This window comes from Eptesicus fuscus, chromosome 6 (genome assembly GCF_027574615.1).
Source record: "Eptesicus fuscus isolate TK198812 chromosome 6, DD_ASM_mEF_20220401, whole genome shotgun sequence".
NCBI classification, from domain to species: domain Eukaryota; kingdom Metazoa; phylum Chordata; class Mammalia; order Chiroptera; family Vespertilionidae; genus Eptesicus; species Eptesicus fuscus.
Window position 1 is genome coordinate 7,481,433 of NC_072478.1, and position 27,750 is coordinate 7,509,182.

Here is a 27,750-nt window from a genome sequence, read left to right on the forward strand (position 1 = left end):
ATTCACACCTGATGGCTCCTATTGTGTTGGCTGTTGGCATTTTTTAAAAAAATCTGACAATCTAAAAGGAAAAAGAGGTCAGTGCCCCTGACTAAATAGTCCAGTACTGTTTGTGTGTGTGTGTGTGTGTGTGTGTGTGTGTGTGTGTGTGTGTTTAACCTTTTTTTAAAAAAATTTATTGAGTTCAAAGAGGAAGGAAGAGAGAGAGAGAGAGAGAGAGAGAGAGAGAGAGAGAGAGAGAGAGGAGAGAGAGAGAGAGAAACATCAATGGTGAGAGAGAATCATTGACCGGCTGCCTCCTGCATGTCCCCTACTAGGGATCAAGCCCACAACCCAGGCATGTGCCCTTGACTGGAATTGAACCTGGGGCCCTTCAGTTCACAGGCTGATGCTCTATCCACTGAGCCAAACCTAGGGCTCCAGTACTGTATGTTTAAAAATGTTTGCTGCCTAAATCTCAGACATATGCCGAAAGAACTTCTTCACTGATACTGCCCCTAGGGCAATTGAAGCTAAAGAGAAAATAAACAAATGGGACTACATCAAAATAAAAAGCTTTTTGACAGCAAAAGAAACCATCAACAAAACAACAAGAAACCCCACTGTATGGGAGAACATATTTGCAAATATTATCACTGATAAAGGTTTAATCTCCAACATCTATAGGCAGCTTATACAACTTAATAAAAGGAAAATAAATGATCCAATAAAAAAATGGGCAATGGACCTAAATAGAATCTTTTAGAAAGAAGACAGAAGGAAGGCCAAGAGACACATAAAAACATGCTCAAAGTCACTAATTATCCGAGAGATGCAAATCAAAATGACAATGCGGTACCATCTCACACTTGTCAGAATGGCTATCATCAACAAGTCAACAAACGACAAGTGTTGGGGAGGATGTGGAGAAAAAGGAACCCTGGTGCACTGCTGGTGGGAATGCAGACTGGTGCAGCCACTGTGGAGAACAGTATGGAGTTTCCTCAAAAAAGTTAAAATGGAACTCCCATTTGACCCAGTGATCCCACTCCTGGGAATATATCCTAAGAAACTAGAAATACCAATCAGAAAGGATATATGCACCCCTATGTTCATAGCAGCACAATTCACAATAGCTAAGATTTGGAAACAATCTAGGTGCCCGTCAGCAGATGACTAGATCAGAAAACTATGGTACATCTACACAATGGAATACTATGCTGCCATAAAAAAGAAGGAATTCTTACCATTTGTAGCAACCTGGATGGAACTGGAGAACATTATGCTGAGTGAAATAAGCCAGTCAATGAAAGAAAAATACCACATGATCTCACTCATTTGTGGATAATAAAAAAACATTATAAACTGATGAACAAAAAGATAGATACAGAGGCAGTAAAGCATCAAACAGACTGTCAAATTACAGCGGGAAGGTTAGGGAGAGGTGGGGGAGATAAGAGATCAACCGAAGGACTTATATGAATGCATGTAAGAATAACCAACGGATGCAAAACATTGGGGGGTGAGGGCATGTATAGGAGTGGGGTGGGGGGGACAATGGTAAGATATGTACACATATAATACCTTAATAAAAAAAATTTTTAAAAAATGTTTGCTGCCTGGCCAATGTGACTCAAGGGTTGAACATTGATCTATGAACCAGGAAGTCAAGTAGTCAAGTTTCAATTTCAGGTCAGTGCACATGCCCAGGTTGTGGGCTCAATCCCCAGTAGGAGATATGCAGGAGGCAGCTGATCAACGATTCTCTCTCAGTGTTGATGTTTCTATTTATCTCTCCCTCTCCTTTCTCTCTGAAATCAATAAAATATACTTTAAAACATTTACAATGAAAGATGCCTGGATCAGAGTCCCATGCTCCAGCTAATCTATCACAGGCCACCCACAGCCAGGTGAGCTAAATGAATGCCTACCACCATGCATAGCAGGCTTTTCCAGTTCATTGTAATGCAGTGTTATTGTGGCAATACTAGTATATAAATACCACAAAATTGGTACCTAGGAATTGGAGGTTGCCATAAAAATAACAAAAATGTGGCATTGGTTTTGGGACCTAGTAGATGGAAAAAGGTTCCTACAGTATAATCTAGAAAAATGAAAAGAAAATGGATCAGAAAGGTTGGGAAAATGGTGGCCTGTGTTCTGAAGTGGCAAAACTCTTGCCAAGGGTAATTTGGAAGATAGAAAATGTACTTAATGAACTTAAGAAATTTGGCAAGATGACTTCCAGGCAGAATTATGAGTCAAGAGGTTGCTTCTGACCCGGTGGTATGGCTCAGTGGTGGAGTGTCAACCCATGAACCAAGAGGTTGCTGGTTGATTCCCAGTCAGGACACATGCCCAGGTTGTAGCTTGATCCCCAGTAGGCGGCATGCAGGATGTTTCTCTCTCACTGATGTTTCTATCTCTTTATCCCTCCCCCTTTCTCTCTAACATTAATAAAAACATTTTTTTTAAGAGCTTGCTTCTGGCTGAGTATAAGTTACTACAAAAAAAGATGAACTCAGAATAGAACACACCAATTCTCAAGCAGAGACTAGAAGGTATATGATAAAGAAGGGGTCAACAAACTTCTTGGAAGTGACCATAAGTGAATGTTTGAGGCTTTGGAGGCCAAACCAGATCTGTAACAGGTACTCACTCTGCCACTGGAGCAGGAGCGCAGCCATAAGCAATACTCACGTGAATGAGCGTGTGTGTGTTCAAATAAAAATGTATTTTGGGGCATGGAACTTTGAAGTTAATAAAATTTTCACATTCCATAAATCTTCTTCTTCTTTTGGTTTTATATCAACTATTTCAAAATGTAAAAACCATCCCAAGATTGCCAGCAACACAGGAAGCAGTGGGCGGGATTTTACTGGTGGGCTGAGTCCTCAGGATTGGAAATGAAACTGCTTTGCTCTCAATCCAGGGCTTGGCTGTCCACGCCTTTACTGAAATCTTGAAAGAATTAAGATTGTGCCCAGATGTTCCCTGCTGAACAAGCGGGACTCTAGAAATCCTAAGGCACCCTGATGTGCCCAGAGAGGGGGCATGCAGGAGGCATGGAAAACAGTGAGTCATTTGAAATCCTGGCAGGCATATTGTAGAGACTGGGGAGTTGATTCTAAAATTCATATGAAAATGCAAAGGACCCCAAGTGCTGTGATGATCCTGAGGCAGAGAAACAGCTATAGAGGACTTGTACCAGCAAACTCATTATGCAGTTACTAGAGGCCTGGTGCATGAAATTCGTGCACTTGGTGGGGGGGGGGTCCCCTCAGCCTGGCCTGCACCCTCTCGCAGTCCAAGAGCCCTTGGGGATGTGCAACTGACGGCTTAGTCCTGCACCCCAAGGGGAGCAGGCCTATGCCAGCAGTCGGACATTCTCAGTGCTGCTGTGGAGGCGAGAGGCTCCTGCCACCGCCGCTGCACTCACCAGCCATGAGCTGGGCTTCTGGCTGAGCAGTGCCCCCTCCCCCACCCCCCGTGGGAGTGCACTGACCACTAGGGCGCAGCTCCTGCATTGAGCATCTGCCCCCCGGTGGTCAGTGCAGGTCATAGCGACTGGTTGTTCTGCCGTTTGGTCAATTTGCATATTAGCCTTTTATTATATAGGATGATACTGCAGCACTGCTGCACAGTAGAGACTCCAGTGGCAGAACAGGAAACCCAGAAGTAAACCCACAGACATATCATCACACAATGTTTGACAAAGGTGCTAATATAATTCAGTGGGGAAAGGAGGTCTTATGAATGGTGTTGGAGCAAGTGGGTATCAATATAGGGGGAAAAAAGTGATCCTTAATCTTTTTCTCACATCAATGCAAAAAATTAATTTTGATAGATCCTATAAAGAAGTGTAAAAATTTAATACATAATGCTTCTAGAATAAATAAAGACAATTATCTTCATGACCTTACAAGAGGTTAATTGTCATAAACATAATACAAAATGTCCTATGTTTAAAAGGAAAATGATAAATTGGACTTTGTCAAAATTAAAAACCTCTTCCAATTGACATATTAAGGAATTAAAAAAGCAAGCCATAGTATAGCGGAGAATTTTGCAAAGTACATGTATCCAGCATATATAAAGAATTCCAACAAATCATAAAACCTCAGGAAGCTATCACTACACAATGATCAGCATAGCTAAAGTGAAAAAGACTAACTCTGCCAATTTGGGCAAGGATGTAGAGCAACTAGTGGTCTCATGCATTGTATATACTGACAATGGGAATGTAAAATACTCAGCCAGTTTAGAATGCTGTTGAGATTTTTCTAATAAAATTCAATTTATCCCCACCTTATAACCAACATATTCTACTTCCAAGTATAGCTCCAAGATAAACAAGTGTGTGAGTTCACTGAAAGACTAGTACCATAATAATTGTTTTAGATTTATTCATATGACCTAAACACTGGAGACAACCCAGATATTCATCTCCAGGAATATGGAGAGAAGATATATGCTATGTTCATAAAATGGAACACTATTTAACAGAAAAATAAGATAAATTATCATGTGAACAACATCTAATAAAAGGGTATATGCTAATTAGACCGGGTCGACTGGACATCCTCCAGACGTCTGACTCCCTTTTGGACAAAGCCATGGTGGTGGGGGCCAAGGCAGAGGCAGTTAGGGGCAATCAGGCCTGCAGGGGAGGACAGTTGGGGGCAAGATCAGGCCAGCAGGGGAGGGCAGTTGGGGGCAAAATCAGGCCTTCAGGGGAGGGCAGTTGGGGGCAAGATCAGGCTGGCATGGGAGAGCAGTTAGGGGTGATCAGGCAGGCAGATGCAGTTAGGGGCAATCAGGCTGGCAGGGGAGGGCAGTTAGGGGCAATCAGGCAGGCAGGTAGAGGCAGGGGCGATCAGGCAGGCAGGCAGGCAGGCAGAGAGGTTAGGGGCGATCAGGCCGGCAGGGGGGCAAGATAGGGGTGATCAGGCCATCAGGGGGGCAAGGTAGGGACAATCAGGCCAGCAGGCAGAGGGGTTAGGGGCGATCAGGCAGGTGAGTGGTTAGGAGCCAGTCATCCCGCATTGTGAGAGGGATGTCTCCTGTGGGATTGTGCCTAAACTGGCAGTCAGGCATCCCCTGAGGGGTCCCAGATTGGAGAGGGTGCAGGCCAGGCTGAGGAATGCCTCCCCCCCGCCCAAGCACGAATTTCGTGCACCGGGCCTCTAGTGAATGAATAAAAAAACAGTAGGTTGAGAGAAAGGAGGCACACACAAAGGAATACACACTGCATAATTTTATAAACATGAAGTTTAATATGAGGCATATTTAAGAATCCATTGCCAAATCCAAAGATTTACCACTATTTTTCTTCTAAGAGTTTTATGGTTTTAACTCATATTTAGGTTGCACATCCATTTAAAATTTTGTATATGGTGTGAGGTAAGGATTAACTTCATTCTTGTACATGTGGATATACAGTTATCTTAACACCATTTGTTAAATAAGTTATTCTTTCCCCAATGAATTAACTTGGAGCCCTCGTCAAAATTTAGTTGGCCATAGATGTATAGGTTTATTTCTGGACTTCCATTCGATTCCATTGGTCTATATGTCTGTCCTCATGATAGTAACATGTTCTTTTCATTATTGTAGCTTTGTAGTAAAATTGAAATCAGGGAGTGTGAGAACTCCAATTTTGCTCTACTTTTTCAAGACTGCTTTGGCTATTCAGGGCCCCTTCTGAGTCCATAAGATTTTGAGAATCAGCTTTCCTATTTCTGCACAATTTTGGAATTTTGATAGAGATTGCATTACATATCACTTAATGCAATCTATATCAAATGCAATCATGATCACTTTGGGTAGTGTTGACATCTTAAAAATATTAAGTCTTCAAAATCCAGAAATATGAGCTGTCTTTCCATTTATTTAGGTCTTTTTTTTTTATCGTACTTAATTTTCAATCATAAATTTTTAAAATATATTTTATTGATTTTTTACAGAGAGGAAGGGAGAGAGATAGAGAGTTAGAAACATCGATGAGAGAGAAACATCGATCAGCTGCCTCCTGCACACCCCCCACTGGGGATGTGCCCGCAACCAAGGTACGTGCCCTTGACCGGAATCGAACCCGGGACCTTTCAGTCCACAGGCTGATACTCTATCCACTGAGCCAAACCGGTTTCGGCTATTTAGGTCTTTTAAAATTCTTTTCTGCAATGTTTTGTTTTTAGTATACAAGTCATTCACCTCCTTGGCTAAACTTATTCATAAGTAATTTTTCTTTTGGATGATATGATATTGTTTTATTAATTTCCTTTTTCAATTGCTCATTAAGGTGTATAGAAACACAACTGATTTTTTAATAATCTTGAACCCTCTAACTTTGCTGAATTTATTATTGTCTGTAGTTGTGTTTGATGATTCATTGGGATTTTCTATTGATAGGATTCTGTCATCTATGAAGAGAGATAGTTCTTATCAATTTGGAAGCCTTTTATTTATTTTTTATTGCCTAATTTATCTGTCTAGACTCTAGAGTCTGGTATGATATGGAATACAAATGGAACCACTCAACTTCTGGTCAAGATGGTAGAGTAGGTAAACACTGTGCTCACTCCCTCCCATGACCACATCAAAATGGCAATTAAATTATAAAACAACCACCCTTGAGAACCACCTGAGAACTAGCTGAACAGAACTCCTATAAGTAAGGATATAAGCAAAAAGCCATGCTGAGACTGGTAGGAGGGGTGGATATGTAAAACAGGCTGGTCCCATATCCACCTGTGGCATTTGAGAATCAGGAAGGATATCTTAGCTACAGGGTCCCCACTTAGGAGCAAGGGCTCCCAGGCCCACAACAGGCTCCCCAGCCCGAAGTACCGGAGCCAGGAAGATGAGTCCTCACAACATCTGCCTGTGAAAATCGGTGGGGATTCTGTCCAGGTAAGACAGAGAGCTGCTAGAAATCCCGGCATCCTCTTAAGGGGCCTGCATACAGATTCACTCACAAACACTCACCCTAAGCTCCAGCAAAGGGACAGCAGCTCAAAAGATACCAGGGAAATATGAGAAGGAATTGAGTTGTGTGGCTTCAGGGTGAAGGCGGGAGAAGTTGCCATTGGTTCTGTGAAGAGCCCTTCGGCCACACAGCCGCAGGTGCAAACAGGCACCAAATCTGAATCTGCATTAACTTAGAGAACACTACTCCCTGTGCCCTGGTGACTCCCTGAGACCCCACCTAACCCAACTCATGCACTATCCAAGCCTCTTTCAGCAGCTGCTCCTCAAAGGCCATTGACTGTGGCCCAGGCTGCAGGCATTTCTAAAAATTCTCAAAGGTCCACAAGCCCTATGTAGGTGGCACCTGGCCTCTGAGTGCCCTGTATCTCTCTCTCTCTCATACACACACATACACACACACACACACACACACACACACACACACACACACATACTAGTGGCCCGGTGCACAAAATTCATGCACATTAAAAGGGGATTAATTAGAGGAAATAATTTAATATTGCTATTTGCCCTTTCTCTATAATAGAAGTGTCAGAGATGAAAGAAAATTAGTAAAATGTATATGAATACCTTCCTCCTGTCAGAGTCTGGGGCACACCACGGGACCCAGAGTCAAGTCCCCACCCACCCACATGCACCTCAAAGTCACGTGAGACCCAGACCCGGCCACCTCACCCCCCCCTTACAATTGGGCTAGATTCAGACCCGGCCAGTCCTACCCTTGTCAAGCCCTGCCGGGCAGGGGGCATAGCCTCAGGTCCCCTGGCCTGGCACCAGGATGGGGGGGCGTGGCCTGAGGTCCCCCAGCCCAGACTGGGGCGGGAGGCATGCCTTGAGGTCCTCCATCAAGCACCGCCAGGTGGGGGACATGGCCTCAGATCCCCTGTCAAGCCCCACTGGGTGAGGGGCATGGCCTGAGGTCCCCCGTCAAGACCTGCCAGGTGTGTGTGGGGGTGCAGCCTCAGGTCCCCCACCCAGAACTGGGAGGGGGGTGCAGCCTCAGGTTCCCCATCAAGCCCCGCTGGGTGTGGGTGTGGCCTGAGTTCCCCCAACCCAGCACAGGGGGTGCACCTTGAGGTCCCCCGTCAAGCCCCGCTGGGTTGGGGGGCATGGCCTGAGTTCCCCTGTCAAGCCCAGCCAGGCAGGGGGGAGCAGCCTCAGGTCCCCTGACTTGGTGCTGGGATGGGGGGCAGGCCTGAGGTCCTCTGTCAAGCCCCGCCTGGCAGGGGGTGCGGTCTGAGGTCCCCCGGCCTGGTGCCGGGATGGGGGCATGGCCTGAAGTCCCCTGTTAAGCCCCACCTGGTGGGGGGCGCAGCCTGAGGTCCCCTGGCCTGGCACCGGGGCGGGGGGAGCAGCCTGAGGTCCCCTAGCCCAGCGCCAGGATGGGAAGCGCACCTTGAGGTCTCCTGTCAAGCCCCGCCAGGTGGGGCGTGTGGCCTCAGGTCCCCTGGCCTGGCGCCGGGGCAGGGGGCGTGGCCTGAGGTCCCCCAGCCTGACACCATGGTGGGGGGCATGGCCTGAGGTCCCCTGTCAAGCCCTACGGGGGCAGGGGAGGGCGTAGCCTCAGGTCCCTGCTGATTGCTCATTAAGGCTCCTTACAGGAACTTGGCCTCAGCTGTGAGTGCAGCCATCTTTGTGACAGAGTGATGGTCAATTAGCATATTCCCTCTTTATTAGATAGGATATATATATATATTGATATATATATATATATATTGATATATATATATATATATTGATATATATATATATTATTGATTTCAGATTGGAAGGGAGAGGGAGAGAGAGATAGAAACATCAATACATCAATGATGAGAGAGAATCATTGATTGGCTGCCTCCTGCATGCCCCCTACTGAGGATCAAGCCCACAGCCTGGGCATGTGTCCTTGACCGGAATTGAACCCAGGACCCTTCAGTCCACAGGCTGATGCTCTATCTACTGAGCCAAACCAGCTAGGGCTGCCCTGTACCTGTTGATGAGCATCCACAGGCCTGGCTGATGGCAACCAGCTTTGGTTCACAATGTAGCCTCTCCCATATGCCTCTAGGCCCAGCACAGGCAGCTAAAAATTGCAAATCAATCATTTTGTAGCTCCTACCAGGTGCCCATGGCTGGGTACAGGCATTGGCTGATTTTGGACTGCACCAGAGTCCCTCCCAAAAGGCTCCAGAACCAACACACCAGGTGGTTAGCTTCAGACCACAACAGAGCACCACATGATTAAGTCCTTAAATGGCACACCCAAAAGGCACCAGAGTCAGGCTGGAGTAAATCTTGCTCCATGGGATAAGCCTCAGCTTAGCAGCTCGTGCACTGTGGTCATGGCCAGTTCTCACACCCAGTTAGCCTGAGGGTCACCCCACTAAATGATATGCAATCAAGGCTCAAATACAAGAAGAGAGCACATACAATCAACAGAAGGAACACTTTTAGAAAACCTGGCTCAGGTGACCAGGGAGACTGCACCACTGGGCCTCATAGGACACCTACTATAAACAACAACTATGCCAAGACTGAGAGATATAGAAGATCTACCTAATATATAGAAGCAAACATAGAAAAACAGCCAAAATTAGGCGACAAGGAAAAATGTCCCTAAAGAAAGAACAGGAGAAAACTCCAGAAAGAGAACTAAACAAAATGGAAGCAGAGTTCAAAATATTGGTTATAAGGATGCTCAGTGAACATAGGGGAGGAAGAGATGAACTCATTAAGAGACCTTCCACAAAGAAATAGTAAATATAAAAAAGACATAGAAACCATAAAAACCAACCAGTCAGAAATGAAGAATACAATAACAGAAATGAAGACTATATTGGTTGGAATAAACAGTAGATTAAATGAAATAGAAGATCAAATAAGTGATTTAAAATATAGGGTAGTGGAAAATACCCAATTAGAATAGCAAAAAGAAAAAAATATTAATGATATGCTGATATCTTAAAGGACCTCTGAGACATCAAGTGTAACAACATTCACATCATAAATGTACCAGAAGGAGAAGAGAGAGAACAAGGGATTGAGAACCTATTTGAATAAATAATGACTGAAAACTTCTTTAACCTGGGGAAGGAAATAGACATACAAGTCCAGAAAGCACAGAGAGCCCCAAAAAATGAATCTGAAGAGGTCCACACCAAGACACATCATAATTAAACACATCACGGGTTAAAGACAAAGAGAGAATCTTAACAGCAAGAAAAAAAACACAAAACACAATTAGTTACATACAATGGAGCTCCCAGCAATCTGCTGATTTCTTCTCTTTTTTAAAAAATATGGAACGCTTCATGAATTTGCTTGTCATCCTTGAGCAGGGGCCATGCGAATCTTCTCTGTATTGTTCCAGTTTTAGTGTATGTGCTGCTGAAGTGAGAACAATCTGCTGATTTCTTAGCAAAATCTTTTCAGGCCAGAAGGGATTGACATGAAATATTCAGTGATGAAAAAGCAAGGAGCTATAATCAAGACTACTCTACCCAGCAAGGCTATCATTTACTAATAGAATTGAGAAATAAAGAGCTTCCAAGACAAGAAAAAGTTAAAGGAATTCACCACCAAATCAGTATTACAAGAAATATTAACAGGACAAATAGGAGGAGGAGGAGGAGGAGGAGGAGGAGGAGGAGGAGGAGGAGGAGGAGGAGGAGAAGGAGAAGGAGGAGGAGGAGGAGAAGGAGGAGGAGGAGGAGGAGGAGAAGGAGGAGGAGGAATAATACAATGCAATGACTACATATGTATCAATCACTTTAAATGTAAGTGGATTAAATGCTCTAATCATAAAATATAGGATGGTTGAATAAATAAGATAACAAGTTCCATATATATGCTGCCTGCAAGAGACCCACTTCAGATTGAAAGACACACACAAACTGAAAGTAAAGGGATGAAAAAAGATATTTTAGATAAACGGAAATTTAAAAGCTGGGGTAGTAATGCTTATATTAGACAAAATAGACTTTAAAACAAAGGCTATAACAAGAGATAAAGAAGGACATTTCACAATGATAAAGAGATCAATCCAATAAGAATATAACACTTGTAAACATTTACACACTCAATGTAGGAACACCTAAATATATAAAGCAAACACTGATGGACATTAAGAGACTGACAGTAGTACTGTAATAGTATGAGACTTTAACACCCCATTGACATCAATGGATGGGTCACCCAGACAAAAAATCAATAAGGAAACAGTGATCTTATGTGGCACATTAAACCAGATGGACTTAATTAGTATTTTTAGGACATTTAACCCATAAGCAACAGAATATACATTGTTTTCAAGTATACATGTAACATTTCCCAGGATAGACAAGAAAACAAGTCTCAACAAATTTAAAAAGACTGAAGTCACATCAAGCATCTTCTCCGATCACAATGGTATGTAAGTAGACTTCAATTACAAGAAGAAAAATGAAAAATATAAACACATGGAAGCTAAATAACATGCTATTAAATAATGAATGTGTTAACAATGAATTTAAGGGAGAAATCAAAAGATACCTTGAGACAAATGAAAATAAAGACACAATAAACCCAAATCTATGGGACACAATCCTATGCAGTGCTTAGAGGTAAATTTATAGCAATACAGGCCTACCTAAAAAACAAACAAACAAAATTAAGAAAAATCTAAAATAAACAATTTAACCTTATACCTTAAGGAACCAGAAACAGAAGAACAAAAACTGCCCAAAGTTAGTAGAGGGGGAAAAATAAAAAAGATCACAACAAAAATATGTGAAATAGAGTAAAGAATCAGTGAAAGAGCTGGTTCTTTAACAAGATAAACAAAATTGATAAAACTTTATCCAGATACATCAAAAAATAGAGAGGACCAAAATAACTATTGTCAGAAATGAATGAGAAGTGACAACTGACACCACAGAAATACAAAGAATTATAAGACAATACTATGAACAATTATATGACAACAAATTGGACAATCTGAAATAAATGGATAAATTTCTAGAAACATACAATGTTTCAAGACTGAATCAAGAAAAAACAGAGAGGGAGGAAAAAAGGTGGCGGAGTAAGTGGATGCTGCATGGACACGCTCCCAGGACCAAACTGGAATTACAACTAAAATACAGAAAAACTTCCTGAGTAATCAATGGAAGACTCGCTGGAGAGAACCCTGATAACTAAGGATGGAAAGTGGAGACCACATAGAGACTGGTCAAAGGGGCGGAGGCAGGAAAGGGATTGCTGGGCTCCCATAGATGGCAACTGAAATTCCAGAAAGATATCTCAACTGGGGTGGAGGGTTGCAACTGAGAACTCTGGATTCTAACCCCCAGGCTGGGCCTCTCCAGCAGAGAGCACCAGAACTGAGAAGGGTACCCACATAACATCTGGCTGTAAAAAGCAGCAGGGTTGCTGTCTGCCAGAAAGAGACGGCTGGAAATGTAGGCATCCACTTAAAGGGCCAAGACACAAAATTCCCTGTGTAGCCACTCACCTTGTGCTCTGGTGGAGGGAGGGCAGAGTGGACTGGAGCTTTGTGAGCAGAAGCCAAGATTAGGGGCTCTAGGTATAGAGCTCAGAAAGCCGACACCCCAGTTTCCTGTGCTGAGTCATTCCCTCACACTGCAGAGGTCATCTTTCTCATGTAGACATTTGCTATATAGGTGGCTTTGCCTGGGGGAAAGACAGCAGACTCACCCTATTGGAAAACAACTTGGCCCATGCTGTGGAGTTTCTGAGACCCATTAAGAGACTGAGAATAACAATTAGCCTCTAGGCAGAAGCAATTGCCAGACCCTGATGGAAAAAAACTCTTGCCACACCTGTGGACAATTGCCTGAGGGCATTTAAAGATGGATACTATCAGTCTGTAGGCAGAGGTGGTCTCTGGAGGATTTGAGTCTCCGCCTGATCTAATTAGTCAGAAATAGTGTTTGATATTGGTCTGCACCAGATACTGAGAGGCATAGAAGATCTACCTAAAACATAGTCACAAACCCAAACAGGCAGCCAAAATGAGGAGACAAAGAAACAACCCCCAAATGAAAGAACAAGAGAATTCTCCAGAAAAAAAGATAAATTAAAGGGAGATAAGAAATTTATCTGATATAGAGTTCAGAATAATAATGGTAAAGATGCTCAACAGCATGAGAGAAGACATAGTAACTATAGAAAACAGAAATAATGACATAGCACAAATAATGAACACTTTGGAAGGAATACATAGCAGATTAGAGAAAGCTGAGGATTGTTAATTAGAAGACATGGTTGAAAAAAATCATTGAATTAGAGAACCATAAAGAAAAAAAAAAACAGAAAAAAAAAACAGTAGAGCTTAAGGGAGCTGTGAAGCAACATGAAACATAACAATATTTGAATAGCAGGTGTGCCAGAAGAGGCAGAAAGGGAGAAAGGGGTAGAGAACATGTTTGAAGAAATAATGGCAGAAAAAATTCCCTAACCTGGTAAAGGAAAAAGTCACACAAATTCAGGAGACACAGAGAATCCCAAGCAAGAAGAACCCAAACAGGCCCACGCCCACACACATCATAATTAAAATGTCAAAAATTAAAGACAAAGGGAGAATCTTAAAGGCAGCAAGAGAAAAGCAAAATGTTACCTACAAAGGAGTTCCCATAAGGCTGACACCTGAATTCTCATCAGAAACTCTACAGGCCTGAAGGGAATGGCATGAAGTACTCAAGGTAATGGAAAGCAAGTATCTGAGACCAAGATTACTATATCAAGCAGGACTATCATTCAAAACAGATGGTCAAATAAAGAGCTTCCCAGACCAAAAAAAAAAAAAAGGCTAAAGGAGTTCATCACCACCAAGCCATCATTACAAGAAATGCTAAATGGAATGCTGTAAGGGATTGCTGAGAAGAAACAGAGAGAGAAACCTAGCCATACAGAATTAAAATGTCTATAAATAAGTGCCTCTCAATAATAACCCTAAATATAAATGGATTAAATGCTCCAATCAAAAAGTGTAGGGTAGCTGAATGGATACAAAAACATGACCCAACTATATGCTGTCTACAAGAGACCCACCTCAAAACAAAAGACACACACAGGATGAAAGTGAAGGGATAGAAAAAATTTTTCCATGCAAATGGAAAAGAAAAAAAAGCAGGAGTAGCAATACTCATATCTGACAAAATAGACTTTAAAAGCATCATGCTAGGTGAAATAAGTAAGTTGGAAAAAAAGTATCATATGATCTCACTCATTTGTGGAATATAATGAACAACATAAACTGATGGACAAAAATAGAGCCAAAGGGGGAAAATATTCTAGAATATAATAGAAGCAATCCTGTTATTTACAGATTTTTAATATTTCCTACAACTTTTGTGATATCATACTGTTAGTACAGTTTTGGTAATATTATTATACTTAAAATCATTTTATTCTTGAAATATTAATGTTAATTGCATGTAATATTATTATATGTAAGATCCTTTTTCTTGAATAATTGGTGTTTACTGCATGTAACATTATCATATTTAAGATAGTTTTTCTTGAAATATTAAGGTTTATTGCATGTAACATTATTATATTTAAAATCATTTTTCTTTAAATAAAAAAAACTGAAAAAATAAAAAATAAAAATATATATTTGTATTGATTTCAAAGAGGAAAGGAGAGGGAGAGAGAGATAGAAACATCAATGATGAGAGAGAACCATTAATCAGCTGCCTCCCACACCCCCCCCCTCCCACACACACACTGGGGATCAAGCCTGCGACCCAGGCATGTGCTCTGACCAGGAATTGAACCATGATCTCCTGGTTCATAGGTTGATGCTTAACCACTGAGCCATACCAGCTGGGCTTATTTTTATTCATTGATAGTATGTATTTATTGCCATTTTATTGTTCATTTTTAATCTCTTCTTCTTCTTCTTCTTCTTCTTCTTCTTCTTCTTCTTCTTCTTCTTCTTCCTCCTCCTCCTCCTCCTCCTCCTCCTCCTCCTCCTCCTGCCTCCTCCTCCTCTTCTTCTCCTCTTCCTCCTCTTCCTCCTCCTCTTCCTCCTCCTCTTCCTCCTCTTCTTCCTCCTCCTCCTCTTCTTCTCCTCTTCCTCCTCTTCCTCCTCCTCCTCCTCTTCCTCCTCCTCCTTCTTCAAGAATATCCTTCAACATTTCATGTAATACTGGTTTGGTGGTGATGAACTCCTTTAGCTTTTTCTTGTCTGTGAGATCTTTATCTGAATCTTTAATTCTAAATGATAACTTTGCTGGGTAGAGTGATCTTGGTTCAAGTCCTTGCTTTTTTTTTTTAATCACTTTGAATATTTCTTGCCACTCCCTTCTGGCCTGCAAAGTTTCTGTTGAGAAATTAGCTGACAGTATTAAGGGCGCTCTCTTGTAGGTAACTCTCTGATTTTCTTTTGATGCTTTTAATATTCTCTCTTTGTCTTTAACCTTTGGCATTTTAATAATGATGTGGGCCTCTTTGGGTTCATAACATTTGGGGCTCTCTGTGCTTCCTGAACTTATATGTCTATTTCTTTCACCAGGTAAAGGAAGTTTTCTGTCATTTTTAAAATAGGTTTTCAATTTCTTGCTCCCTTTCCTCTCCTTCCAGCACCCCCATGATGCGAATGTTTGTATGCATGAAGTTGTCCAAGAGGCTCCTTACACTATCTTCATATTTTTGGATTCCTTTTTCTTTTTGTTCTTCTGATTGGGTATTTTTTGCTCCCTTATATTCCAAATCATTGATATGATTCTTGGCATCCTCTACTCTACTGTTGCTTCCTTGTAAATTCTTCATTTCAGTTAGTGTATCCTCCATTTCTGACTGTCCTTTTTATGTTGCTGATGTTCTAATTTCCTTGAAGTTCTCACTAAGTTCCTTTAAGTTCTCAGTAAGTTCCTTGAGCATCCTCATAACCATTGCTTTGAACTCTGGTAGTTTTCTTGCTTCCATTTCATTTAGTTCTTTTTCTGGAGATTCCTCCTGTTCTTTCATTTGCGACATGTTGCTTTATCTCCCCAATTTGGCTGCTTCCCTGTGTTTGTTTCTATGTATTATGTAGACCTGCTGTGTCTCCTGGACTTGTGTAGATGGTGTCCTATAGGGCCCAGTGACTCAGCCTCCCCAGTCACCTGAGCTGGGCACTCCAGGTGTGTCTCTGTGTGTACTGTCCTATTGTAGTTGAGCCTTGATTGGCATCACTGGGAGGGATTGACTCCCAGGCCAATTGGTTGTGAGGATTGGCTGTGACTACAGAGAAAGAGCTCTGTGCAGGAGCTGACTCTATGGAGCAGGACTTGCTTCAATGAGACATGGGTGCTTACTGAGTCTGCCCCTTGAGTGTGTTGCTTGTGGAGCTGGTAGGGTTGTACTCCTGCATGGTCTGAAGCTGACCACTGGGTGTACTGGCTCTGGGGATGTCCTGGAGGTGCAAAGTCAGCCAGTGCCTATGCCCTCCCTCAGGCCACCTGGCATAAGCTACAAAAACATTGGCAGATAGCGGCTACTTGTGTTGGGTTTGGAGGAGCCCAGGAGAGGCCAAGATGTGAACTAAAGCAGGCTGTCACTAGTTCCAGGCCTGTGATCACTTACTGAGTGGTATGGGCCAGTTGCTTCTTATTAGACATTAGGAAAGTCCACATCATGAGGCAACAGAGGCCAGTTGTATGGAAAAGCCACTGGAAATGGCTTGAGTGAACCTACAATTAGGGAGGGTTGGGAGATTCTCAGGGAATCACCAGGGTGGGGCGAAAAGTGTGAGGCAGGTTGATAGAGAATCAGATATGGCTCTGTTGGAGGTGGGGTGGTTCACCAAAGTAACAATGGTCTCTGCTAGCACTTCTGTCTAGAATAAAGCTGCCCCTCCAGATCTCACCCTGATTCTAGACAAGTTAGTTTCTCTCTGATTGTCCCTGGTCCTTTTCAAGCTGCTGCCCCGAAGCTGAAGCTCAGAGAGAGTGATTCCGAGTAAGTCCATGTGCAGGCCCTTTAAGAGGAATACCTGGGACTCCAGCAGCCTCCTTGTCACTCAGCCACAATCCCTGCTGGCTTTTACAGCCCAAAGACTTCTCTTCCCAGCACTGGAACCCTGAGCTTTGGGGTCTGGTGTTCAGCTGGGACCCCTCGATCCACAGGGGAAACCTCCACAGACAAGATACCCCTTCTGATTTTAAACTGCCACACCTGGATGTGGGACCAGCCAGTTCCACGACTCTGCCCTGCATCCCTGCCCCTCTTACCAGTGTCTGTGGTTTATTCTTCAATTGCCTAGTTGTAGGACTTTCATGGAACAGATTTCAGGCAGTTCTGAATGATGGTTGTTCTGTGGTTTAGTTGTAATTTTGATGTGGATGTGGGAGGCGGCAAGTACAGGCATTTACCTATGCCACCATCTTGGTTCCTCCTAAAATTGTTTTTGTAATTTTCTTTTCAGATGCTTCATTGTGTATGGAAATGAAGCTGACTTGTGTGTTGACTTTGTATCCTACTCTTTTGCTGAATTCATTTATTAGTTCTTATTGGTTTGTGTGTGTGGTGTTTTTGTTTTTTTTTTTTTTTGAGGAGTCTTTAGGATTGTATACATATATGATCATATTAACTGCAAACAGAGATAATTTTACTTCCTCATTTCCAATGTGATGTATTTTATTTCTTTTTCTTGCCTAAAGGCTTTGGCTAGAACTTCTAGTACTATGTTGAATAGAAGCAGTAAAAGCAGGCATCTTTGCCTTGTTCCTGATCTTAAAGGAAAAGCTTTCAGTCTTTCACCATTAATTTTATGTTTGCTGTAGGTTTACATATATGGCTTTTAATTATGTGGAGGTAGTTTCTTTCTATTCCAATTTTGTTGAGTGTGTGTGTGAGAGAGAGAGAGAGAGAGAGAGAGAGAGAGTGAGAGTGAGTGTGTGTGTGTGTGTGTGTGTAAGGTATTGAATTTTGTCACCTGCTTCTATTGCAACAATTGAAATGAGCGTGTGGTTTTTAACCCTTCATTTAGTTAATGTGGTGTGTTCCATTGATAAATTTTCATATATTGAACAATCTTTACATTCCAGGAATAAAACTCACTTGGTCATGGTGTATAATCCTTTTAATATGTTGCTGAATTTGTTAGTATTTTATGGAGAATTTTTGCATCAATGTTCATAAAAGATATTGATCTGCAGTTTTCTTCTCTGGTAGTCTCTTTGTCTGGCTTTGGTTTCAAGGTAATGCTGGCCTTATAGAATGTGTTAGGAAGTGTTCCCTCCTCTTCTTTTTTTGGAAAAATCTGAAAAAGTTTGGGACCAGTTTTTCTCTAAATGTTTGATAGAATTCACCAGTGGAGCCATTAGGTCCAGGGCTTCCTTTTGTGGACAGATTTTTGATTGTTTACTCAAACTCCTTACTAGTTACAGGTCTAGTCAGACTTTCTATTTCTTCATAATTTAGTCTTGGCTTTGTTTTATGTTTCTAGAAATTTGTTCACTTCATCTAGTTGGAATTTGTCCAACTTGTTGGTGTACAATTGTTCATAGTCCTCTCTAAAATAATTTTTATTTCTGTAGAATTGGTAATAATGCCCCACTTTCATTTCTGATGTTAGTAATTTGAGTTTTATCTTTTTAAATTAGTCCATCTAGCTAAAGGTTTGTCAATTTTGTTGATCTTTTCAAAGAACCAACTTTTTATTTCATTGATTTTCTCCATTGTTTTCTATTCATTATTTCATTTATCTCTGCTCTAATCTCTATTATTTGTTTCCTTCTGCTAACTTTGAGTTTAGTTTCTTCTTTTTCTAGCTTCTTAAGTTGTAAAGTTAGGTTATTGGTTTGAGTTATTTCTTATTTTTTAATGTAGGCATTTATAGTTATAAATTTCCTTTTTAGCACCACTTTTACTGTGTCCTATAAATTATGGCATGTTGTGTTTTCATTGTTATTTACCTCTAACTATCTTACAATTTCCCTTGTGATATTTTTCTTTGATACATTGGTTGTTTAAAGAAACACGCTGGTTAGCTCATCCAGCGTGGCTCAGTGATTGAGTGTCAACCTATGAACCAGGAAGTAATGGTTCAATTCCTAGTTGCCAGGGTTGTGGGCTTGATCCCCAATATGGGGCATGCAGGAAGCAGCTGATCAATGATTCTCTCTCATCATTGATGTTTCCATCTCTTGCTCCTTTTAAATATATTTCTATTGATTTCAGAGAGGAACATCAATCCCTACTGGGGATCCAGCCCGCAACCCGGGCATGTGCCCTTGACCTGAATCTAACCCAGGACTCTTCAGTCTACAGACCAATGCTCTATCCACTGAGCCAAACCAGCTAGGGAAAAAAATATATTTTTAAAAGTTTGTTATTTAGTTTCCACAATTTTGTGAATTTTCCAGTTTTATGTTATCCTATATAATAAAAGCCTAATATTCTAAGTGTCCGATCGTCCGGTTGGCCTTTCAACCAATCAAAGCGTAATATGCTAATGATATGCTAAAGCTGCTCAACTGCTTGCAATGATGTACACTGACCACTGGGGGCAGATGCTCCAACTGGTAGGTTAGTTTGCTGCTGGGATCTGGCTGGCCGATTGGGACTGAGCAAGACTGGCCAGACATGCCCTGGAGCCTTCCCGCGGTCTCTCCCTGGCTGGCCAACCTCCCATGTCCCTCCCTGGCCTCTATCGTGCACCGATGGGGTCCCTTGGCCTGGCCTGCGCCTTCTCACAATCCAGGACCCCTTGGGGGATGTCGGAGAGCCAGTTTTGGCCCGATCCTGCAGGCCAGACCAAGGGACCCCACTGGTGCACGAATTCGTGCACTGGGCCTCTAGTTGATTTATAACTTCATCCCATTGTGATCACAGAAAATACTCTGTATACCTATTTTTTTAAATATATTGAGACTTACTCTGTGACCTAACATGATCTATTTTGGATAATGCCCCATATGCACTTGAGATAATTTGTATGCTGTTGGTTTTTGGCGAAGTGTTCTGTATATGTGTGTTATACTAACTGGTTTACTGTGATGTTTAAATTCTTGCCATCCTTACTTATCTCCTGTTCTATTTATTCTTGTGAATGGGGTATTTAAATCTTCAATTATTTTTCTAGAAAGTTCTCTCCAATTCTGTCAGTTTTTCTTTCATATATTTTGATGGTCTGCTATTACGTGTGTAAATGTTTATAATTGTCATGTATTCTTTATGTAGTAAGCCCTTTATTAATATATAATGTCTTTGTCTCTTGTAACCTCTTTTTTATTTAAAGTCTGTTTTGTCTGATATTAGTATAGCCACTCCTGCTCTCTTTTGGTTATAATTTGCATGAAATAACTTTTTCCATCCTTCTCTTTCAATGTTTTTGTGTCTTTGGATCTCAATTGAGTCTCTTATAGACAGGATATAGTTGGTTCTGCCAGTCTCTGTTTTTTGACTGGGGACTTTAATCCATTTGCATTTAAAGTAATTACTGACAAAGAGGGACTTACTCCTGTCATTATGAAATTTGTTTTCTATATGCTCTAAAACTTTTTTGTCCCTCATTTTCAGCATTCTGTTTTATGTTGTGTTTAGTTGATTTTTTTGTAGTGAAATGTTAATTTCCTTTTGTGTATATTCTACAGCTATTTTTTTGTGGTAGCCATGGGGATTACATTTAATTTTAATGTTAAAACATTCTAATTTTAATTTATACTTTATAGCAGTTTAATATATATATATATATATATATATATATATATATATATCAGATTTTGAACTTTCTTAGCCTCATATAAGATATCAATCTAAAATTTCCAGACCAAACCATAAACTTAATAGTAAACTAAGCATTTCTATTAAAATAAAATGAGACCTAGCATCATTTCTACTGAAGTTTCCAGCCACTGCAATAAGAAAGAAAAAAAGACAAAAGATAGGAAAACTAGGGATGAAGCAATCTTATTTGGAAAAAAAAAAGCTTTAAAAAAATATATAGGACAGAGAACCAAGATGGCAGTGTAGGTAAACGCTGGTATCCTAGCCTCCCACAACCACATCAAAATTACAACTAAAATACAGAATGACCATCATTCAGAACCACCTGAAATCTGGCTGAATGGAAGTCTTGCAACTAGAGAAGTAAAGAAGAAAGCATGCCAAGACTGGTAGAAGGGGTGTAGGCATGGAACGGGCTGGTCCTACACCCATGTGTGGCATGCTTTTAATTGAGAGGGGTATCTGAGCTCCTCCCATGAGGAGTAAGGGGTTTCAGCACCACACCAGACCCCTCAGCCTAGGGTCCCAGTGCTGGGAAGAGAAGCCCCTGTAACTTCAGGTTGTGAAAACCAGTGGGGATTGTGGCTCAGTGATATGGAGGCTGCTGAAGTCGCAGGCAGTTCCTCTTAAAGGGCCAGTGCATGAACTTACATGGTCCTGCTCCCTCTGAGCTCTAGCACTGGGGCAATGGCTTAGGTTAGGATCTATGGACATATGGGGAGGAACTGGATTGTCTGGCATCAGAGCAATAACTCAGGAGCAGCGTTCTTCCATACAGAGGTGCTTTCAGGGGTGATTGTTCCTATGCAGAGACCTCCCCTATCACAGGGCTTACTGGCAGCCATATCTGAGTTTCCATAAGCCTGATTCACACTGTCTGCTCAGCCCTGGTTATTCCCTGAGGCCCCATCCCATTCAATTTGCAGCCCCTCCCAAGCTGTTTTCAGAGGCTTTTCCATTTGAATGACCTATCCTGGCTCAGGCTTCAGGCTTTTCTAAAATCTCTCAAACAAGCTGGCATCAGCATGTCCCATACCTATCAATAAGAGGCCCAAGACAGCTTGGCCTCGCCTGGGCACTTCCAAGCCCAACACAAGTAACAGCCATATGCAGATTGCTCTGTAGGTCCTGATGGGTGGCCTCAGATAGTGACTAACTTTGCACCAACTGGGAGGCCCCAGAGCCAGTACACCTGGTGGACAGCTTCAGACCACACCAGATTACAACTCTTCACATCCACAAGTGACACACTCAAGGGTCAGACTCAGTGAGCACCAAAGCCCCACTGAAGCAAGTCCTGCTCCATAGGGGTGTCTCCTTCATAGGGGTAGTCCTCACAGCCAATTGGCCTGAGGGGTCAACTTCTCCCAGTGACCCAACAGCAATCAAGGCTCAACTACAACAAGACTGTGCACACAGCCCACACAGGGGTGCATCTAGAGTGCCCAGCTCAGGTTACTGAGGAGACTGAGCCACTGGGCCCTACAGGACACCTATTACACAAAGCCACTCTACCAATTCCAGGAGACACAGCAGCTCTACCTAATACACAGAAACAAACACATGGAAGCAGCCAAAATGTGGGGACAAAGAAACATGTCACAAATGAAAGAACAGAAGAAATCTCCAGAAAAAGAACTAAATGAAATGGAAGCAAGCAAACTACTAGATACAGAATTCAAAACAATGGTTATAAGGTTGCTCAAGGATCTTAATAATGAGAGCTTCAAGGGACTTAGTGAGAATTTCAAGGATCTTAGTGAAACCACTATGCTCAATTAATATTTGACAAAGGAGGCATGAACATACAATGGAATAAAGACAGTCTCTTCAATAAATGGTGTTGGGAAAATTGGACAGATACATGCAAAAAAATGAAGCTAGATCACCAACTTACACCATACACAAAAATAAACTCAAAATGGATACAGGACTTAAACATAAGACGGGAAACCATAAAAATACTAGAGGAATCCACAGGCAGCAAAATCTTAGACATATGCCAAAAGAACTTCTTCACCGATACTGCCCCTAGGGCAATGGAAGCTAAAGAGAAAATAAACAAATGGGACTACATAAAAATAAAAAGCTTTTTTACAGCAAAAGAAACTATCAACAAAACAACAAGAAAGCCCACTGCATGGGAGAACATATTTGCAAATGGTATCACTGATAAAGGTTTAATCTCCAACATCTACAGGCAGCTTATACAACTTAATATAAGGAAGATAAATGATCCAATAAAAAAATGGGCAACGGACCTAAATAGAATCTTTTCAAAAGAAGACAGAAGGAAGGTCAAGAGACACATGAAAACATGCTCAACGTCACTAATTATCCGAGAGATGAAAATCAACACGACAATGCGGTACCATCTCACACCTGTCAGAATGGCTATCATCAACAAATCAACAAACAACAAGTGTTGGCGAGGATGCGGAGAAAAAGGAACCCTCGTGCAGTGCTGGTGGGAATGCAGACTGGTGCAGCCACTGTGGAGAACAGTATGGAGTTTCCTCAAAAAACTGAAAATGGAACTCCCATTTGACCCAGTAATCCCACTCCTAGGAATATATCCTAAGAAACTGGGAACACCAATAAGAAAGGATATATGCACCCCTATGTTGATAGCAGCACAATTTACAATAGCTAAGATCTGGAAACAGCCTAGGTGCCCATCAGCAGATGACTGGATCAGAAAACTATGGTACATCTACACAATGGAATATTATGCTGCCATAAAAAAGAAGGAATTCTTACCATTTGCAGCAACCTGGATGGAATTGGAGAACATTATGCTGAGTGAAATAAGCCAATCAATGAAAGAAAAATACCACATGATCTCACTCATTTATGGATAATAAAGAACATTATAAACTTGAACAAAAAGATAGATACAGAGGCAGTAAAGCATCAAACAATCTGTCAAATTACAGCAGGAAGGTTAGGGAGAGGTGGGGAAGATAAGAGATCAACCAAAGGACTTGTATGCATGCATATAAACATAACCAATGGACGCAAAACTCTGGGGGGTGAGGGCATATATGGGAGTGGGGTGTGGGGGGGGCAATGGTAAGATATGTACACATATAATACCTTAATAAAAAAATTTGAAAAAAAAAAGGATCTTAGTGAGAATTTCAAGAGACGTGAAAAAGGACCAGATATCAAGCATACACTAACTGAAATAAAAAATAATTTACAGGGATTCAACAATAGAGTAGAGGATTTTGAAAATCAAATCAATGATTTAAAATATGAGGAAGCAAAAATCACCCAATTAGAAGAGCAAAAAGAAAAAAGAATTAAAAAAATACGAAGATAGTGTAAGGAGCCTCTAGGACAACTTCAAGCGTACCAACATTCACATTATGGGGGTGCCAGAAGGAGAAGAGAGAGAGCAAGATATTGAAAACCTATTTGAAGAAATAATGACAGTAATCTTCTCCTAACTGATGAAAGAAATAGACTTACAAGTTCAGGAACCCAAACAAGAGGAACCCAAAGAGGCCTACACCAAGACACATCATAATTAAAATGACAAAGGTTAAAGACAAAGAGAAAAATATTAAAAGCAGCAGGAGAAAAGCAGTTAGTAAGAAGAAGCAGCAGCAGCAGCAAAAGAAAAAAGATAAAAAATATGAACAATAAAAAGGCAATAAATACATATCTATCAACAATTGAATCTAAAAAAACATGAACAAGGAATCTAATGAACAAAATAAACTGATGAATAAAATAGAACTAGAGGTATGGAACAGACTGATGAATCTCAGAGGGAGGGGAGTGGAGAGTGATTAACCAAAGAACTTGTATGCATATATGCATTACTTATGGACACAGACAATATGGTGGTGAAGGCCTGGGCCAGGGGCAGGAACTGGGTGGATGAGACAATGAGGGGTGGGGAGGGGGGGAGAAGGGGACATCTATAATACTCTCAACAATATTTTTTTAAAATAAAGAAAACGGAAAAAAACTCAAAGGAAAAATAATATATAGAACAGCCAATAATCAATTGACCAGCTATTAAAATTACTTCTATGACAGGCGTCCTCAAACTACGGCCCGCGGGCCACATGCGGGTGTTTTTGCCGTTTTGTTTTTTTACTTCAAAATAAGATATGTGCAGTGTGCATAGGAATTTGTTCATAGTTTTTTTTTAAACTATAGTCCGGCCCTCCAATGGTCTGAGGGACAGTGAACTGGCCCCCTGTTTAAAAAGTTTGAGGACCCCTGTTCTATGAGGTGGCTAGAAACAAGGTCAATGTGCAAAAATAAAAACTATGACTGATTGGCAAATGCAATTTAAAAGCATCTTTTACTTAGCCATAAAAATTCTAAGTACAAACCTACAAAGAAAATACAAGGTTTTTGGGCACAAAATGAGAATAACTAGTAGGTTTTTTTTAATAGGCTAAGAAGATTACTTTAAGTTACATTTATTATCTTAGGAAACTTTACTTTGAACATTTTGGTCTTGATAAACTAAATTTTAAGTCCACACTCAAAGTAGAAGTGACTATTTCTTTGTATACAACAAAGCCAGCCAGGGATAAAACAAAACTCCACACTGACAGAGAAAGAGGTTGGGATTGCAGTCCTCAGATACCCGCCACTCGGTAACTGACAGAACACTTTCTTTCCTTAGTGCCATAGAGCCACCATCCTTCCACAAACTCCAAAAAAGGGACTGACGCTGCATTTTGTTCTCTTACCTGTTTGGGAGATGAGTCCCCATCCTGTCACCCAGCAGGTAAGGTTCTCAAGGTTCATGTCTGGGGTTGCAATGCAGATGGGGAGTACAGAGTCAGAAAATACAATCGGACTTTTCAGCTGCACCAGAGCGACGTCACCTCCAAGAGGGTGGTACACTTCAAATGTATGATGCATAATAACCTTATTCACCTCAAACCACTGGGTATGATTGCCTGCGAGCTTGAGGTCCACAAGGCCCACGTACATATCAAATGTCTCCGGGCTCCTGTCCCTGTGGGGACAGAGAACAAAGGCACAGGGGCTCAAGCACCTTGAACCTGGGGAGAGGAGCCACCATTATTAGCTCACGGACACAGGGAGGCCTGGGAGCATGGCAGCTTGGTGTTCAGGCTCTCAGCCAAGATGTGGAAAAGTCATCCCTTGCAGGACAGTGGGGACTTGGTTGTTTGGGAAAATTTCCCCAAAAGAAGTCTTGACCTGGGCCCACGGGAAACCATCAGGATCTGCTGGCCACCAACAGCCCAGGATGAGCTTGTCAGGTGTAAAGTGGCCTGTCCAGAGGTAAGTCTCTCGTCAGCTCTCACCCTGTGATGTGCCTCTTCTCCTCCCCTCTCCTCCCATTCTATCGTGTGATGCATTTCCTCTCCTCCTATGACTGTCTCCTCTCCTTTCAAACTACGATGTGGCCCCTTCACTCTCTCCTGTGATGTGTCTCAGCTGTCCTATGGTGTGTCTCCTCTCCTCACCTCTCATCCTGTGATTTGGCTCCACACCTATCTCAAAGAACGGATGGGCCTAAGGACCCCCCGGCCCTGTGTCAGGAGAAGCTGTAGAGGATGGAGCTGTGTGCTGGGCCCTCCCTCTCTCCAATTCCTAGTCCCAGCTCCACCTGTCTTGCATGGTCAGTCCCTGGACCTCCGGGGAATGGCACCCGGCACCACTCACTTGCTAAAGCAGTGGGCTGCTGACAGGATCCAGTACTCATTGAGGATGGACCCGCCGCAGATGTGGAAGCCCCCATAGTGCACGCTGACCTGCCACGGCCACTTCCCCTCGGGGGCGTCCATGCCCCCTACGATCTTCCCCTGCTTGTGACGCTGGCCACAGGCTGAGTGGAGAGACACAGAGCGTGTGAGTGCAGCTATGCAGGAGCAGGCCAGGCCATGAGCAAAGGGGAGGGAGGGAGGGTCTGCGGTGCACAAGAAGTCTGTGTGTGTGGAGGAGGGGGGACGGGGGGGAGGGGAGGCTGGGATAATAGGGAAGTGGAGGGAAGGATAGGAGAGAGCAGGGGAGGGCGAGGAGGAAGGGAAGGCAAGGGAAAGGGGCCTCCAACATGGAAGGGAAGGGGAGGGAGGATGCGCCTCCGGAACCACTCCCAACCCGGCTGGGGCCCTACCCACGGCCTGGCTCAAGGTGACCCCTTGGCTGTCGGCGTGCCTGTGGGGCAGATGGAGCAGCAGCAGCAGGAGGAGGCCCAAGGCTTTGCTCGAAGCTCCAGGCCCAGCACCACGGCAGGAGGGTGGGGTGGCCATGAGGCTGAAGGCCCCCGGGGTGCGGTGGCTGGAGCCCCCGGGACCCACCATGGCTGCGGCTGCGCGCGCTGTGTGATGGCGCCAGCGCACGCGCCACTTGACAGCACCAACGCCAGCGCCTCGCGCGCCTGCGGGAACCCCAGACACGTGGTTTTGCCCTGCGTCTCAGGCTCCAGTCGGTGCTCCGCTCCGCCCGCCCGCCCGCTATCTGGGCGCCCCCTGAGGCCCTGGCACGTCACCGCGCTCACTTGCACGTGGAGGCGGCTCTCAGCGGCTGCACCGCCCCCCCCCCCCCCACACACACACAACCCCCTACAGGTGATAGACTCTCGGTGTCCTCACACCCGGGTCAGCTGTGGTCAGTGGTCTCCAGGGGCCCCACCCCAGGGGCGGCTGTGGTCAGTGGTCTCCAGGGGCCCCACCCCAGGGGCGGCTGTGGTCAGTGGTCTCGCTCCGGGTCAGCTGGCTGGTTCTTGGCTGGTACAATGGGGATCACGTCATACCGTGTCTCCCAACATGCAGCCAGGAGGTCCGGGTTTGGTCACAGGACGCACGCAGTAGTACGGAAAAGTGCAAGCACAATTCCTCACCTATTTACTAATGTGACACTGAGCAAAGCGAGTTACATTACCGTCAGCGAAGAAAGGGTGGGGGAGGGACACTGTGCCACCTGCGCCCCTGAAGGCCTCAGAGCCCCGCTCCGGGACAGGATGCGCACAAATGAACAGCACTGCCCTCCAAGAAAACCTCATTTCCAGGCACAAATTTGACTTCCATGTGAAGTTTACACCTCACAACATATTCTTTTGTTTTCCCTCAAGCGTAAACAAAT

The 27,750-nt window shown here is 42.9% G+C and overlaps 1 protein-coding gene and 1 non-coding gene across 2 annotated transcripts in view; both read right to left on the reverse strand.

The window, feature by feature from the left end:
- The window catches only part of PRSS38 (serine protease 38), a 35,226-nt gene extending 8,257 nt beyond the window's left edge, over nt 1–26,969 (reverse strand). The window contains exons 1-3 of the mRNA XM_008151538.3: nt 26,783–26,969; nt 26,332–26,494; nt 25,386–25,657 (exon numbers count right to left, since the gene is read on the reverse strand). Of these exons, the coding sequence (XP_008149760.2) occupies nt 25,386–25,657; nt 26,332–26,494; nt 26,783–26,969 (622 nt within the window). The remainder of the gene's footprint in view (nt 1–25,385; nt 25,658–26,331; nt 26,495–26,782) is intronic.
- Nucleotides 10,245–10,351, reverse strand: LOC114235129 (U6 spliceosomal RNA). The gene has a single exon (XR_003621314.2). It is a non-coding gene; the product is annotated as a U6 spliceosomal RNA (small nuclear RNA).
- Nucleotides 26,970–27,750: the final 781 nt, after the last annotated feature.